General features: G+C 40.8%; 2 protein-coding genes across 2 annotated transcripts; both read right to left on the bottom strand.

Annotated features, from left to right (window-relative positions):
* Positions 1-362: 362 nt before the first annotated feature.
* On the bottom strand, positions 363-11,390 carry LOC112250050 (probable G-protein coupled receptor 63). Its single transcript, XM_024419883.2, has 2 exons — positions 10,745-11,390; positions 363-2,109 (listed from the first exon to the last, which is right to left on the bottom strand). Exon 2 carries the CDS (start codon positions 1,981-1,983, stop codon positions 724-726), a length of 1,260 nt encoding a protein of 419 aa, XP_024275651.1. The 5' UTR covers positions 1,984-2,109; positions 10,745-11,390; the 3' UTR covers positions 363-723.
* A 902-nt stretch (positions 11,391-12,292) lies between these two features.
* LOC112250051 (NADH dehydrogenase [ubiquinone] 1 alpha subcomplex assembly factor 4) lies at positions 12,293-14,914 on the bottom strand. Its single transcript, XM_024419884.2, has 3 exons — positions 14,682-14,914; positions 14,211-14,302; positions 12,293-14,101 (listed from the first exon to the last, which is right to left on the bottom strand). The coding sequence occupies exons 1-3, from the start codon at positions 14,821-14,823 to the stop codon at positions 13,799-13,801; spliced, it is 537 nt and encodes a 178-aa protein (XP_024275652.1). The 5' UTR covers positions 14,824-14,914; the 3' UTR covers positions 12,293-13,798.
* Between the last annotated feature and the right edge of the window lie 3,392 nt (positions 14,915-18,306).

Raw genomic sequence — 18,306 nt, forward strand, 5'->3', positions numbered from 1 at the left:
TCTTAGTCTTTTATGCACAACAATGAAATTATTAAAGAATTTTTTTAGAAGATTTTGGGGGCCAAATAAAACTGCACGCAGGCCACCATTTGGCAAACCCTGGTGTAATGCGTCTCTAGAGTGCATGGTACATTAAACACAAATAGGATTCAAGGCCATGTTGAGTCAATCTAAACAAATAGACTGCAGCAACAAAAAACAAAAAAATTAGTGGGTTGCTAAGGAACTTTTTTCTAAATTTCTTTGCCTTTTTTATGATGTGTGTAAACCATAGTATAATTGCAGAAGTACAGTGTAAGTCAAAAATCTAACATGTGTTATAAAGAAGTAAACCAAACCAGGAGTAAATGCCAAAGACTGTATTAACATGGTAAGAAATGTTAATGTTTTATTACATTCAAGAGAGACCTAAGTGCAGTACACTGAAATAGCAAATTTTCAGCAGATGTAGCAGCATTCTGACTGGCATAGACTAATTAATAGGCACAAAACAATCAAACAGAAATATCAATGAAAAAAATGTAATAGCCTGGCTGCCTTTCACCATAATCAAAACCACAGAAGCAGTTAATTTACATGCTTTGTAAACAAATTCAACACAGCTAAAATATACTGTCCTTGTCGAAACAGCAATCACAACTCCTCATGAATTTGACTAGTGAGAGCAAATTGGATAAATGGTCGAACAAAACCTACATGGCAGTGAAGTCTGTGTCCTCCAAGTCAGACCACAGAGCGATGCTCCCCACACACGTACACAGCGCTGGGTCGGATACGCCGCTTCGTGTGGCCGGGCAGCTGAGGGAGAAACTTGAAGTACTTGGGCATCAGGTCAAGGCAGGCATCGCGGAACTTCTTGATCCGCCAGTAGTAAATGAGAGGGTTGAGGGCCGACTTGAGGTAGCACAACCAAAGGAGCCAGGTGCTGACTTCAAAGAAGTTGTCCTTGTGGTAGAAGGGGCTGCTGAAGGTGGAAACCAGGCTGTAGGCGGTAAAGGGCGCCCAGCACATGGTGAACACCGAGAAGAGGATGAGTATGGTGGTGAAGGCACGTGTCTTGAAGCTCATGTCTATGTTCATCTGGAAGGGCCTCTGCAGGCTCATGAGGCCCAGCTTGCTGGCCTGACTAAGGCAGATGCTGTCCGGGTGGCTGTGGATGCGCACAGCGTTGTGCCGGATGGTGTTGAGGATCCCCATGAAAGTGTACAACATGACCATGAAGGGGATGAAGAAGAAGGCCATCATGAGGAGCAATACGTAGGCGAGGTACCCCGGCTCGCTGGTGTAGCCAAAAACACACTGTGGAGCTCTAGAGGGGATCTGGAGAGAAGGGTGACCTGTGGCTAGTGGGAAAGAGAAACAGAAGGAGAGAGTCCAAGTGATGACTATGAACACTTTGGCTCTGTGGGGACTCAACTTGTCCTGTTTCTGGACTATGATCAGGAACCGATCTATGCTTATTATAAGCAGGATAGCCATGCCCTCTATGACAAAGAGCCAGAAGAACATTGCCGACACTCGGCAGAAAACATCCCCGAAAATCCAGCGTGTGGTCACCACAGTAACCAGGGCGAAGGGCATGTTGAGGACAGCCAGCATCATGTCTGCGAAGGCCAGGCTGGCCAATAGGATGTTGATGGCGGATCGCATGGCAGCGCGCTGGTAGACCATCAGAACCACCACCACGTTCCCCAGGAAGGCCACCAGCAGGATGGAGACCATGGCCATGCAGAAGAACACCTGGAGGGGCAGGCTGACGCCCTGCACACTATCCTGGGCCTCAGAAGTTGGCGTGACTGTGACCAGGTCCAGAGGTGACCAGGAGATGCCATTGGAGCTGTTTTGCATGGACATGTCTTCCATGTCAGGCTGGCCCTGGAGGAGGTGGTCAGAGAGGTTCAGCAGCCTCATGACGAGGCAGCAGAGGCTGGCGTTGTTGGACTCCCCTGCCTCCACAGGGGGAACGACAGTGGAGTAAACCATTCTTCCCCAAGGGGTGCAGGCTTGGGTTTAGGCATCGTTACTGGAGCTCTTCTCTCGCCAAACATGATACCTCTGATGCATTTCTTAGTCCTGAAGAAGCCAGCATCTTAGCATGGAGGAGAGATCCTGGGGAGACGGAGAGGGAAATGGAGGCAACACAGAAACATAAATGTCCAAATAGCTTTGTCTGTTTTTCCATAATAATAATACATTTAAAATGGGTATTCTTTGTTTTAAAATGTTGCATTCCTCAAAAGACAATATTATGTATAAAATTAAATGACTTCTTTCAATGCATTTGTCAAACTGAAACGTTCATATACACATTGATCTGCACGTAATTCACTGTCTCCATGATTAGGCACTTTGAAAGGAGATCAACAGAGATAACATCCTTTCCCTCCAAGTCCCCTCGGTGTTACAGTGAATGAGACACTAAAGCCTCTAATCCATTCAGTGTTGGACAAGAGGGAAGGCCCTTGTGGGGAAAAGTCAGTCAGCAAAATCCTACCCTGACACTGCACACAGGGCACAGAGAAGACATTAAAACTGCTAAAAGCTACCAACTTCATATGGGACTGGCAAGGATCTTCCCTGTACTTGCCACACTCCTCTTCATCCTCAGTAAATACTGCACTTCCCTACAAACAACATGGCCTTCCCAACACTAACATAACAGTTGTTGTCTCTCATTTTTAGGTTTCCATTTGGAGGTAACTCCACTTCAACTCAGCTGGTGGAACTGGTGTACGGAATGAATTTAAAGATTTAATGAGATTTTTTGCGTATTTATGTATCCCTTTAATGCCACAGGTAATTTATTTTCCCAGAAGAAGTGTGTTTTACAGATGTTAGAATGCCTAGCCTACATGGGGGAGAGTGGGGTAAATTGAGTGTTTTATATTCAGCATCACTCCGTCAAGGGAAATGCATTATTATTTCTAACAAAGATATCTGCATACACTACCATTCAAAAGCTTGGGGTCACTGAGAAATGTCCTTGTTTTGGAAATAAAATAAAATGTAAAATAACATCAAATTGATCAGAAATACAGTGCCTTGCGAAAGTATTCGGCCCCCTTGAACTTTGCGACCTTTTGCCACATTTCAGGCTTCAAACATAAAGATATAAAACTATTTTTTTGTGAAGAATCAACAACAAGTGGGACACAATCATGAAGTGGAACGACATTTATTGGATATTTCAAACTTTTTTAACAAATCAAAAACTGAAAAATTGGGCGTGCAAAATTATTCAGCCCCCTTAAGTTAATACTTTGTAGTGCCACCTTTTGCTGCGATTACAGCTGTAAGTCACTTGGGGTATGTCTCTATCAGTTTTGCACATCGAGAGACTGACATTTTTTCCCATTCCTCCTTGCAAAACAGCTCGAGCTCAGTTAGGTTGGATGGAGAGCATTTGTGAACAGCAGTTTTCAGTTCTTTCCACAGATTCTCGATTGGATTCAGGTCTGGACTTTGACTTGGCCATTCTAACACCTGGATATGTTTATTTTTGAACCATTCCATTGTAGATTTTGCTTTATGTTTTGGATCATTGTCTTGTTGGAAGACAAATCCCCGTCCCAGTCTCAGGTCTTTTGCAGACTCCATCAGGTTTTCTTCCAGAATGGTCCTGTATTTGGCTCCATCCATCTTCCCATCAATTTGAACCATCTTCCCTGTCCCTGCTGAAGAAAAGCAGGCCCAAACCATGATGCTGCCACCACCATGTTTGACAGTGGGGATGGTGTGTTCAGGGTGATGAACTGTGTTGCTTTTACGCCAAACATAACGTTTTGCATTGTTGCCAAAAAGTTCAATTTTGGTTTCATCTGACCAGAGCACCTTCTTCCACATGTTTGGTGTCTCCCCCAGGTGGCTTGTGGCAAACTTTAAACTACACTTTTTATGGATATCTTTAAGAAATGGCTTTCTTCTTGCCACTCTTCCATAAAGGCCAGATTTGTGCAATATACGACTGATTGTTGTCCTATGGACAGAGTCTCCCACCTCAGCTGTAGATCTCTGCAGTTCATCCAGAGTGATCATGGGCCTCTTGGCTGCATCTCTGATCAGTCTTCTCCTTGTATGAGCTGAAAGTTTAGAGGGACGGCCAGGTCTTGGTAGATTTGCAGTGGTCTGATACTCCTTCCATTTCAATATTATCGCTTGCACAGTGCTCCTTGGGATGTTTAAAGCTTGGGAAATCTTTTTGTATCCAAATCCGGCTTTAAACTTCTTCACAACAGTATCTCGGACCTGCCTGGTGTGTTCCTTGTTCTTCATGATGCTCTCTGCGCTTTTAACGGACCTCTGAGACTATCACAGTGCAGGTGCATTTATACGGAGACTTGATTACACACAGGTGGATTGGATTTATCATCATTAGTCATTTAGGTCAACATTGGATCATTCAGAGATCCTCACTGAACTTCTGGAGAGAGTTTGCTGCACTGAAAGTAAAGGGTCTGAATAATTTTGCACGCCCAATTTTTCAGTTTTTGATTTGTTAAAAAAGTTTGAAATATCCAATAAATGTCGTTCCACTTCATGATTGTGTCCCACTTGTTGTTGATTCTTCACAAAAAATACAGTTTTATATCTTTATGTTTGAAGCCTGAAATGTGGCAAAAGGTCGCAAAGTTCAAGGGGGCCGAATACTTTCGCAAGACACTGTACAGTATAGACATTGTTAATGTTGTAAATGACTATTGTAGCTGGAAACTGCATATTTTTTTAAAATGGAATATCTACATAGGTGTATAGAGGCTCATTATTAGCAACCATCACTCCTGTGTTCCAATGGCACGTTGTGTTAGCTAATCCAAGTTTATCATTTTAAAAGGCTAATTGATCATTAGAAAACACTTTTGTAATTATGTTAGCACGGCTGAAAACTGTTGTCTTGATTAAAGAAGCAATAAAACTGGTCTTTAGACCAGTTGAGTATCTGGAGCATCAGCATTTGTGGGTTCGATTACAGGCTCAAAATGGCCAGAAACAAAGTACTTTCTTCTGAAACTCATCAGTCCATTCTTGTTCTGGGAAATGAAGGCTATTCCATGCGATTAATTGCAAAGAAACTGAAGATCTCGTACAACATTGTATTACTCCCTTCACAGAACAGCGCAAACTGTCTCTAACCAGAATAGGAGAGGAGTGGGAGGCCCCGGTGCACAACTGAGCAAGAGGACAAGTACATTAGTGTCTAGTTTGAGAAACAGATGCCTCACGTGCCCTTAACTGGCAGCTTCATTAAATAGTACCTGCCTCAACGTCAACAGTGAAGAGGCGACTCCGAGATGCTGGCCTTTCTGATCACCAACAACAATGAGAGACTGACCGCGTGGTGCAAGGACAACAACCTCTCCCTCAAAGTGATCATGACAAAGTAGATGATTGTGGACTACAGGAAAGGGAGGACCAAGCACGCCCCCATTCTCATCGACGGGACTGTAGTGGATCAGGTTGAGAGCTTCAAGTTCCTTGGAACACATTCCGTCCACATCACCAACAAACTAGCATGGTCCAAGCACATCAAGACAGTCGTGAAGAGGGCACAACAAAACCTATTCCCCCTCAGGAGACTGAAAAGATTTGGCATGGGTCCTCAGATCCTCCAAAGGTTTTACAGCTGCACCATCGAGAGCTTCCTGCAGAGGGTATTGCGTATGGCCCATTACATCACCGGGGCCAAGCTTCCTGCCATCCAGGACCTCTACCCCAGGCGGTGTCAGAGGAAGGCCCTGAAAATTGTCAAAGACTCCAGCCACCCTATTCATAGACTCTTCTCTCTGCTACTGCACGGCAAGTGGTTCCGGGTCGCCAGGTCTAGGTCCAAGAGGCTTCTAAACAGCTTCTACCCCCAAGCCATAACACTCCCCCGCACATTGACTCTGTACCGGTACCCCCTGTATATAGCCCCGCTATTGTTATTTAACTGCTGCTCTTTAGTAATTTGTTATTATTCCCCTACCTTTTTTTAGGTATTTTCTTCAAACTTCATTGTTGTTTAAGGGCTTGCAAGTAAGCATTTCACTATAAGGTACACCTGTTGTATTCGGCGCATGTGACAAATAAAATTTGATTTGACGTCGTATTCCTGCGATTAATGCCTTGCATTACACCTGGGAAGAAAACACTTACATTTGGTCAACTTGCCATATCCTCAACTTACTCCATGGCCATTGGCTTAACTGTCCAAAGGAAAACATTTTGACTATATTCGCTCACACAGCTACAAGGGTGGACTTTCATGCTAGGTTTAGGACCTCATATTGTAGCTTATATAGACTCCAAATTATGTATAGAACAATATTTAAATGATCTACATTGGTTTAGATAAAAGCATCATGAAACCTCTAACACAACAAATTCATTTGACTTGGTAAAAATCTGTTTTCTGGACCAAACTTGCTTACCACTTTTTCCATGTGGTTTATTCCTTCAGACTCCATGAAATGATGACCTCTTCCTAAATATTTGGTATACTTTCCTAGAAACATGGGTGGCACATCATACCTTGGTTCAACTGACCCCACTCTCCCGTACTTTATTTAGATAAGGCTAAGACTACTTGTTGGTACTTTGTCTGGCATATGGTTTATATCCAGAACTTGTATTGTAAGGGCTAAAAGGACTTCAGTCCTTGGAGTTTAGCTATTTAGATGTAAGCCCGGTTACTATACTATTATAAGCAGGCCAAACAACTAACTTACCACTGCTCTCCATCTCCAAAATATCATAGCAATTTCATGCATTAATTAAACCATGCCAGGGAGCAATTTCTCAAACCATGTCACTGACCAAGTCAATGTTTTTATGGGGACAACTCAAGACTGCAATAAAAAAGGCTTATCGCTTATATAAACATTGGATACTGTTATTTTAGACAGGCTGGTATCATTTAGAATGGCTCCACGGCAAACCTCAAACAGAAAATGTTGTAACTGCCAAACTATAAGCAGTTCCATCCATAGAGCTCGCCAGCTTGTAGTACTAAAAAATGGAAATGAAACCTCTGGTTCATTCAGCCATTCATATGGGGGGAATTAATTGTCAAAGAATGGGGTTTTGGGATAACCTCAGACCTTATTTTCGGTGTTTAACACAGGTTTGGGAGATCTTTAAAAAAATATGACATATTTCACATTGACGTTTATTGTCATGAGTCTTGTCCTGGAGGCAGAACTGAGTGCAAAGTCTAAATTGGCCATATTGTAAAAATGTATGAAAACAAAAATGTGCTTTTTGGTCTTCATTTAAGGTTAGGGTCAGGCACTTGTCGAGGAGTAACACCTTGATCACACCAACAGTGTCATTGCATTTTGGTACACCAAAAGTACATTCATTTCCAATGGAACATTGTGTTTGCCTTGCAGCATTGCATTACAGAGGCAGTTGCAGTGCGTTCTGTGTGGTGTATACGTTGGATTTATTGAAGGCATGCATCAAACTGTATGCGTAGACGGCTTGACAGTAAATGGTAGCAGAATGTGAATGTTGAACTTTTGTTGCACACATCCAGATGATGCTGTGTACCATTTTGCGCAATAACGCTGTACGTGTGATCGAGGCATAAAGCCTCTATTAAGTGTGATTTTCTAACATTCCTGCAGCACTTTCAAATGTGCTCTCTCTCTCATTTCTATTTTTAGTCATTCCATGTGGGTTGAACACACAAAGTGATACATTCAAAGTGATAAAGCGGATTCAAGGCCTATTAAATAACTTGCAGTAAAATGTAAATTGGCCTGCTTTTTTTCTACATTAACATTAATTTGTACACTGCACGGAGGATATTATTGTGTGATGGCTGTTGCTAGACTGAAACCTTGAGGCAAATTCTATCTATTTACCATTATGCATCAATAGAATTGTCAGTCACCTCACCACACCAAGGGAGAGAGTAAAATGGTTAATTAATGAGATAAACTGGCTAGCCAGAATAGAACAGGAACATATGTATTATTAGGTGATAATACAATGACTGGTGGGTTGTGTGCTATATTGTGATTAAGACAGAAAGGATGTGTGCAAACAAACCTCAGACTGAAATCAAGGTCTGCCTCCTATCACTGACACTGATTGATCATCATGCTCTGCTCTCCTCATGAGGATATTATGGCAGGCATTGTTGATAGATACAGTCGCACCAATTCTGCAGCAGTCTTATATTCTAATTCCCACTGGGCACAAGCATCAATTCAACATCTATTCCACGTTATTTCATTGAAGTGATGTGAAAACAATGTTGTTTCTACATAATTCCTGATACAAATTATACAAGTAGCGAGGGAAATGGAGGATATGGGCCATTCCGTCATTACAGAGGTTTTCAGTAATCCAAAAAACTATTATTTGAGCTAAATGTCAAGGAAAATCATGGCCTACAGTATCTGTCCCCTTTTCATACAGAATGACCCAAAAGCCATTTGGCAGCTATGCACACACGGCTGACTCATAAAAGCAACCTTTTAACTTACCACTTTCAAATAGAATAAACATGAATTGGTGGTTAGGCCAGTATTCTTCCATTTTCAGATATTCAGCAGAATATAGTCATTTAAAGCATGTGATGGAAGAGCTAGAAAAAGATTAGAGTACATGTACAGTACCATTCAAAAGTTTGGACACACCTACTCATTCAAGGGTTTTTCTTTATTTTTACTATTTTCTACATTGTAGAATAAGACTGTTTCAGGATGCAGCTGATGCAACTGTCAAAACTATGAAATAAAACATATGGAATCATGTAGTAACCAAAAAAGTGTTAAACAAATCAAAATAGATTTTCTTCAAAGTAGCCACCCTTTGCCTTGATGACAGCTTTGCACACTTGTGGCTTTTTCTCAGCCAGCTTCATGAGGAATACGTTCCAACAGTCTTGAAGGAGTTCCCACATATGCTGAGCACTTGTTAACTGCTTTTCCTTCACTCTGCAGTCCAACTCATCTCAAACTATCTCAATTGGGTTGAGGTCAGGTGATTGTGGAGGCCAGGTCATCTGATGCAGCACTCCATCACTCTCCTTCTTGGTCAAATAGTGCTTACACAGTCTGGAGGTGTATTTTGGGTCATTGTCCTGTTGAAAAACAAATGATAGTCCCACTAAGCGCAAACCAGATCGGATGGCGTATCACTGCAGAATGCTGTGGTAGCCATGCTGGTTAAGTGTGCCTTGTCACCAGCGAAGCACCATCACACCTCACACCTCCTCCTCCATGCTTTACGCGGAGACCATCCGTTCACCTACTCTGTGTCTCACAAAGATATGGCGGTTGAAACCAATAATGTCAAATTTGGACTCATCAGACCAAAGGACATAATTCCCCTGGTCTAATGTCCATTGCTCGTGTTTCTTGGCCAAAGCAAGTCTCTTCTTCTTATTGGTGTCCTTTAGTAGTGGTTTCTTTGCAGCAATTTGACCATGAAGGCCTGATTCACGCAGTCTCCTCTGTTATTACTGTTATTTCTCTCTGCTTATTTGAGCAGTTCTTGCCATAATATGGACTTAGCCCTATTTGGCAAAAGACCATCTTTTGTTTACCACCCCTACCATGTCACAACACAACTGATTGGCTCAAAAGCATTAAGGAAAGAAATTCCACAAATGAACTTTTAACAAGGCACACCTGTTAATTGAAATGCATTCCAGGTTATTACCTCATGAAGCTGGTTGAGGGAATGCCAAGAGTGTGCAAAGCTGTCATCGAGGCAAAGGGTGGCTATTTGAAGAATCTCAAATATAAAATATATTTTGATTTGTTTAACACTTTTTTGGTTACTATATGATTCCATATGTGTTATTTCATAGTTTTGATGTCTTCACTATTATTCTACAGTGTAGAAAATAGTAAAAAATAAAGAAAAATCCTGGAATGGTGTGTCCAAACCTTTGACTGGTACTGTACATATCCACAGAAACCATAGTAACTGGTAAGAAGGAACTGCCTGGTACCTTGCAAGTCAATGATAACACTGCATGTTGAGTAGTTGTGGAACCTAGCAACAGGGACCTGCTGCCAGCCACTAGGCCTACCTATCTGAATGCTTTGGATCTCTTTCAAAACAATGTTGAGCCTTTCATTAACCACTGCAAATGATCATGTTGATGTATCATATGGTCCTTAAAGCCTTAGATGATTCTAAGAGACGCAAAAGTTATGCTGCTAACCATACAGTTAATGGAAATTGCGTTTATCTTTTGGAGTGTCTAAATAGGAATTTGAATTACACATATGTTTCTGAGCTGGATAATGTTGTTCAGTTATCAAATAGGGAAATAAAACATCATAAATTCATAGTATTTCATACAGTTGTAAAGTTACAAATAATAGTAGTCCACATTAACATGGTAAGAGGTGTAGAAATTAGTGATTAAACGACGTGATTAAAATGTATAAACGTTCCTTTTGATGCATTTTCTGCAATAGCCTACAGTCAGCCATTATCTGCCGGCCTATTAAAATAGTATCTCATCACAGGAAATTATTGATTGTGAGGCTATAGAGTTTCATAGCCTATACATTCTGCGATATACAGACACTGAAACAAACCCATACAAATTAAAATTATAAGCCTACTTGGTTATTTTTGATAACAGTATTATTATTATTATGCTTGTTTGATGATAGCCTAATATTAATTTAATAAAACATAATTGTTTTAAAATGTTTGCATTGTATTAACTGAAACCACTTTTCAGTAAGTATTTATTCCGATTATATTATCCTCGGTCTAGAAAAAGTTAAATTACCTTTTTCCTTCCAAAGTCTCAGGTTGACCAATATCGTTATTGGGTTTCAGTTAAGACAGACCCTTTCACGCTGCTTGTTTCATATAGTCTTTCTGTTGATCCATCTCGCTGTCCAGATGCTTTTTGTAATTCCTCGAAGTCACGTCACAACTACATATTCGAGGTGTAATTCATCTCTCATTGCACGCTAATTACAAGTCTAATCAAATAATATTGTTTACAGAGCGACAAACGGCGAATGCCACCTACACAATTCAACAAAAGCAGTGAAGTAAAATGTAGCTCCTCCGCATATCGTTATAGCTTTGTTTAGCAAGGAATTGATTTCGCAGCAAAATAAAAAACGGCTGGATTGGCCTAATGGCCTACCAGACAGAATCATGACTCAAAACGGGCTGTCATTTGATATTCTTTCCTATAGCTCTACCCTAATCTTTATGTTATCCTGAGAACGATCATTTTGATTGTCACTGTCGGGGTCCACCGTAGGCTCTGATATTGCGTCACTAAAACCTCTGTCGGTATCCCGGTTAACTGACAGTCCCATCATCCAGTAGTATGGACAGGATTGGGTACGGTCCTCCGTTAGGACACGCCCATTATCTCGAGCTCCAATTGAAATGGATAATGGCCATAAAGAGGAGTAAATGTCTGGTTGCATGACTAGGCCTACAGGGCACGTGTGATAGTCGTTGTATTGTTACATTGTATACAATCATCATCAAACACTCAGAAAAATAAAATGTTACAACAAGATTCCAATCAGTGTATGCTTGGTCATTAGATGTTCCACTAATAATAGCTACTTACAGCTGTTTACAACTGCTTATTACACATCTCACTACCCCATTTTCAAATCAGGCAACCCCACATGATGTCTCGACCCCTAATTTGGGAAACGCTGTGCAAGTTACACTATATTATTTTAAGTCAGCGCTAAATAGATAATAGCAAGGTCAGTGCCTCCGTATCAGCAGTGCTCTATTCTCTTCCACCATCTCAGAAACTACACTTAGTAATGGTGAGAGGAGCGATGAGAGAACTCAGCAGTATCCAAGAAGCTGTTAAGTGTGAATAACTCAATCCAAGCAAGTCATTCACACATTCAAGCTTTGGAAAGACATATTATAAATACTGTGCACGTAATAGATCGCATACATCCCTTCTAGTTACATCCGGTTGTAAAATGGGAACACACATTGGAACAGGAAGACTGATAACTGCTGAGGAACATTCTGGAATTTCCTTGCCATAAAAAGGCCTACATTAAAATAACTTTTAAAAACATTGTCATTTATTTTGCAAAAATTGTGCGTTTGCAGCAAGCTGTGAAAACTGAGACCATCAAACCAAAGTAACCTCACAAAATTGCTACTGAATCAACAAAGAACCCACTACTCATATCTCATGAATAAGAGTTTACAACTTAATCACAATGTGGAGTAGGCCACAGAACATGACACTGTCCAAGTATGAACCCTACAATACAATACTTTTTTATTACATGGGCACCCCCTTCCATAATAAATCAATCTATTTACACATTAATTACATTTTGAATGTCTCTCAAACATCCCTTTAATTCACATCTTCATCAACAATAGTGACAAGTAAATAATGGCATCCTGATTATTCACTCTTTCATGAAATGTCCCAGCAATGCATTTATATATAAACTATAGAAGTTCTTGACAGGATATCCCCACACTGAACACAGAGATACATTCACTGGTCATTGCAAACTGCAGGCCTCACTTGATACACACTGGAGGATTACATATCATCACATATTAGGGGCACACATGGAAGACAAAAAGTTAAATATATTGAATGATTTCCACTCTTGGAACAGGATTGACAAACATACAGAACATTTGTTTATATAAATGTCAAATTAAAGAGTAGAGTAGCTTGATACTTGCAGAGAGATGCACAACTGGTAAGTGACAACTTACTAGCATCTAGAACCAGTTTTGTAACTGGGATCCATTTACCACAGGGTCAGTTGTATGTGAACATGTAGCCTTATGACTCAACATACAGGGATGAAGCCCTTAAATAAAAGTAATGTGTCAATAATCATTCATTAATTTGCAGGCCAAATATCATAGCTATCAGTCATAACTATAAAGCAGGAATCCTTAATGGGGAAACAGCCACGTCCATTTGCGATATTACAACAAAGAAGTTACTGCAAACAACAAACACCGTTTTCTCCCCTCGGACATCATTGCACACGCAATAGTGGAGCACAATATGTAGATTTATTTTTTTACTATGCTGATGCTCCGCAGTTTGGCAAAAACGATAACAACGATGGTGGGGTGGCCAGTGGTGCCGTTTCCCCCTACTGCAGAGTTCATCTTTAATGTGATTAGTAAATGTGTATTGAGATTGAAATATTCTGTCACAAATTATATGTTTTTATTGTTACGACCTTGGTGTTTATAACACTGATTACCACCTCCACAAGGACGCCATATTTTTGGAGCAGTGGTAACATGTCTAGCTCTGGACCCAAGGGTACTGGGTTCAAATGGCAGGTTATCATTTATTGTCATGAATCTTGCCCTGGAGGCAGCTCTGCAGAGTGGTCACTAGCTGGCACAGCCAGAAAATCTGATTTAAACCTAACCTTAAAGGGATACTTTGAGATTTTGGCAGTGTCCCTTTATTTACTTCTGCAGAGGCAGATGAACTTGTGGATACCATTTTATGCCTCATTGCCAAAATCCCCAAGTATCCCTTTAACCACAACTGCTAATCCTACTGCCTAACTCTAACCAAATATCCAATTGTCTTAATTAATATATAGCCAATTTTGACATCTAGCGGAAATCACTCATTTCTGCCTCTAGGACAAGATTCATGACAATAAACGTCAACATGCAATCAAATCATGCCTCAAAACCTCATGCTTCTCCCTCATTTCATTACAGTATGTAGAACTCCAAATATTGCAGTTTCATCTGGACGAGGACAACAAACATAAATAATTAATACACTTGGCTGATGGCTGTTGTATTTAAAGACCAGGAATAATGCATCTTCGTCCTAGATATCTTTGATCTTCTTTGCATCCTCCGTCTTTGGTGGTATGATCTTAACCTCGAAGGGGATGAAATGCTTCAGAAGTGCTTTAGTATCTTTCAAGTCAAGAGAGTACTCCAGGGCGACCTTGTCCAATGTCCATGTTTGGGGAGCATTCTTATGATTGTTGAGAGCTTGGAGGGCCTCAATAATAGACAGTTTGCCTTTAGGGACATCAATGATCTCAACAATACCATAGGGGTCCCCAGGTAGGCTGGAAATTAGAGGCCTGCGCTCCTCTTTCGCCTCAGTCACCTCCTTTGGAGCCTGTTAGGATCAAACAGAGTAGGGTTATAATCAAGCACATAGATAAAGGCCTAGCTATCAAATAATCCATCACTGAAATGTAAATTGAATAGTCATTATTTAGGCTCACCTCTGTAGGATCCTTTGATTCCACATAAACCGACTTCAGGAACCCCAGTAGAGGGTCGTTTCTCTTGTGGATGGCATCAGAGATCTCAGTAACTGAAGGAAACAGAATCAGCCCGAGCATGGAGGTAGAGGGTGAACCCTAGTGATGGATGGGTAATTTGCATACTGACACACTAGGAATCTTTGCTGGTAACGTTACATAGCTAGCTATCTATGTGCTTGCAACATAATTGGAAAACTGATAGTCACCACACATTCACCCACACTTAAACCTTGGTTTCAAATTAGTTAACTAAGCTGTACGAAACACCACCCAGTACAGAGTAAGTTTTACTAGCTACCTAACGTTACTTGCTAGCCTGGCAGGCGTACCTGACTTTGATGAGCCTCCGATTTGAGTTAGCTAAGTACTGTCTGGAGCTAGTCAACAGTACGTCATTGCAATGACATAAAGTCCTATGTATGTACTCACTCTGTGTACTCTGAACAGGATCAATGTGGGTCTGATGTCGAGGTGCCGCTTCAGGTTTTGCCTTCCCGATTTCACGATGTACCCGGTTTTCTAAGTTAAAATTCCTAAACAACCGTGCAACGCGTGCCCCCATTTTTGGCATAATCAACCCTGGGAACGGTGAGGTTCGTCCAACAATTTTAACGGAGAGCGAGAAAGTTCTATCATGGTAGCTGGAAATTCCACAGCGAACCCGTGTGGCCCGGAGAACATCAAGCATCTGGTTCCACCAGTCTGGGTTCCACATTCATTATTTCGCTGGGGACACACTTACCAGCAGGTGGTAGCAGATCCTTGGAGTCTATTCAGTACAGTAACCTACATTGTAGGTAGACAGGCAGGCAGAGAGGATGGAAACCGTATGATGCCTCTGGAAAAGGACACGCAGGCGCCTGACGACAAAACCGATATTTAATTTATAAAACATTAGGTTAAGGTTTGGGTTAGGGTCAGGGTTATGGGTTTGGTTAAGGTTAGGGTTAAGGGTCCGTTTTAGGTTTTTGCTAGTTGGTTTAAGTGCCAGCTGTGTCCTTAGTCTCCCAGCCTCTTTGGTGTGAGCAGCCTATAGTTCAGTGTTTGTTCTAGTATTAGTGAGTGTGAGTGACACTTCTGGAGGCACTGTAGGCCTATGACCAAAGAGGACTGGTTATTGTAGTAAGGTAACACTAGAGTCATACAGGTTTTTAGTCTTTTTACTTTGTAGAAAAACATATATAGCAGGTTTTACCTTCATAAATGCAATAAAAATAACATCTGTATTTGTTAGTTTATGTATAGGTTAAGTTTGAGTGAGTCTGACTTGGGTTTGAGTTATATGGGAGCCATGAAGGTGTTGTATATATGTTGTATATCTCTTGAATAGTTTAACCAACCAAGTCACCTTTACATATGTGAACACTACAGAGCACATCTGGCAAGGATCAACTGGCAAGGACAAATACCACATTTCAAAATACCATAGCCTACATGATTAGAAACACATACATTTTTGCTGAAATGTCATTGACTTGGGCGCCACTACTCACATTCATAGGAACTGTTAGGTGAAGTAGCATTTGAGCAATGTTGGAAATGTTTCAAAGGTGATGGTTTACGTAAAATATGATTTTGGCCTGGCTGTCACACTACCGACGAAATGTTTCTGACAGTCTGATCACCTCTGAATGCAGGCATTGAGATTAATGATGGACTCATTGTCTTGTAACTCAAATTATTATCTAAGTAACTCAATTCAAGTTTATTACACATCATCACAACATTTGAGACAGAAGAGACACATTTGAGATCTTGCGTAAAACTCTTTATTGAAAAAAAACGGTGAAAATGTGTTATTTAATGAGATGGCAAAACAATGAATTCTGATTGTTGCTTGTTGCATGCAATCCCTGACCAAAAGCTGCTACTTGATTGTCATAAGTGCTTTCATAATCTCAGTATCCAGAGACAAATCTCTGCGCTGTCACAAAAGGGTAGGGATTCCATTACTCATAGTTTAGTTTAATTCATTGGCAAGATACAGCATGATTAGGCAATAGTGGTATAGTGTATTGAGCATCACACTCACCTAATCAAACTGAATTCAACTAGTGGCAACACTGTCATGGGTTGTAGCTCCTCCCACTTGCAGGCTGAGGAGTCATGTGTCTAGATTCTAGACCAGGGTTCCGCTGCTGGCAGACCACAGGTGGTTTTATTTGGACCCCAAAGTCTTCTGAGCAACATTTTCATTGTTGGACATAAAAAATGGTAAAAACACCAGGAAATCAGCTATAAGTGATTTTAATTTGGGAAATCTGTCCCCAAGTATTTCCACGCATAATAGAGAGATCATATACGTGATCATATACAAATGTAAGCAAGGTTTGAAATTATACTTTTTTTGTAAAATATTATGTACATTTGGGCTTCTTGCGGTCAATTTACAGTCTACAAATGATTTGTAAGTGTGTTCTGGCCCCCCGACCATCCACTCAAGAAACAACCGGCCCGCGGCTGAATCTAGTTGATGATCCCTGCTCTAGGCCATAATATTGACTTGCACATGTTCAGGACACGTCTGGGAATGTGTCTATCTTACAGAGAGAGAGAGAAAGACTCCTACAAAGATAGTTGGACAGAGCCCACCCTCACATGTGCAAAACACGTCAAAGGAACTAAAGACTTGTTTGCATGTCTCTCCTTGTTATCTGTGGGACTGAGTAACAGTGAGTAAATATTGATAGCTGCATCCTCTTCCTACAACCAACCTCCTGATCTGAGGAAAACTTGATCATACACACACTAAATTGAGGACAGATACAGGTAACTGCCAAAATAAAGGAAACACCAAAATAAAGTGTCTTAATAGGGCGTTGGGCCAACACGAGACAGAACAGCTACAATGATCCTTGGCATAGATTCTACAAGTGTCTGGAACTCTATTGGAGTGATGTGATGCCATTCTTCCACAAGAAATTAAATCATTTGGTGGTTTGTTGATGATGGTGGTGGAAAACGCTGTCTCAGACGTCACTCCACAATCTCCCATAAGTGTTCAATTGGCTAATTGAAAAGCTGTTCAAAAGAGACATTCTATTCCTTTTTTTTGTACTCCCTGACGAAGGCCATGCAGCCGAAACGCGTCGGTTTTTAAAAACTTTGTTTCTATTGAACATGCCATACTAATAAAGGCATTTTAATCAATTATATGAAGAGTGCCTTGGTCCTCCTTTCTTTTTGATGACCAATTTACCCCTTTTACCAAAGAGCACCTTCTATCTACCAAAATGTACTATTGTGTACCTTAGTAGCGCTTCCCTTCCTCCTCTTTCTACGTCTACAATTGGGTTGAGATGTGGTGACTAAGACGTTTCATGCTCATCAAACCATTCAGTGATCACCCATGCCCTGTGGATGGGAGCACTGTTATCCTACAGGGGTATAGACATGGTAACCAAAATATAGTCCCACAAAGCAATTTTATACATGACCCTGAGCATTATGGGATGTTAATTGCTTAATTAACTCAGGAACCACACCTGTGTGGAAGCACCTGCTTTCAATACAATTTGTATGCCTCATTTACTCAAGTGTTTCCATTATTTTTGTAGTTACCTGTATGTCTGTATAAATACAGTATGTACAGGTTCAGGACTATTTACATATTTCCCGAAAATCTCCTCCACCAAAACCCACTGAAAATCTACCCCTCTCCTAGCATTTAGTTCTCCCTTCCCTAACAATCCCATAATTAGCAGAGTAGCGGTTTCCTCCTTGCCAAGGTACATATCCCATCAAAATAACACAAAAACCCTCATCCCTGTTATGCCGCCTGTAGACCCATTAGAATAGACAGTAACAACAATAAACATGGGCAGTAATGACAAATGTTTCAAAATAATGCCACATTATAAAATCAGGAGGTTCAAGTGTGTAATTATATTAGGTGGGTTTTGTGATGGAAAATCAACGCTATCGTAATGGAATGGCCTTCACCAACATACTGTTGACAAGCATTTGAGAGCATGAAAGTAAATCTATTACAGAAGTAAAATTAATATTCAAAAGTGTATTAATCTAAATGGAATTACATGGACCCTGACAGCTA

Source organism: Oncorhynchus tshawytscha, linkage group LG05, assembly GCF_018296145.1.
Source record: "Oncorhynchus tshawytscha isolate Ot180627B linkage group LG05, Otsh_v2.0, whole genome shotgun sequence".
NCBI classification, from domain to species: domain Eukaryota; kingdom Metazoa; phylum Chordata; class Actinopteri; order Salmoniformes; family Salmonidae; genus Oncorhynchus; species Oncorhynchus tshawytscha.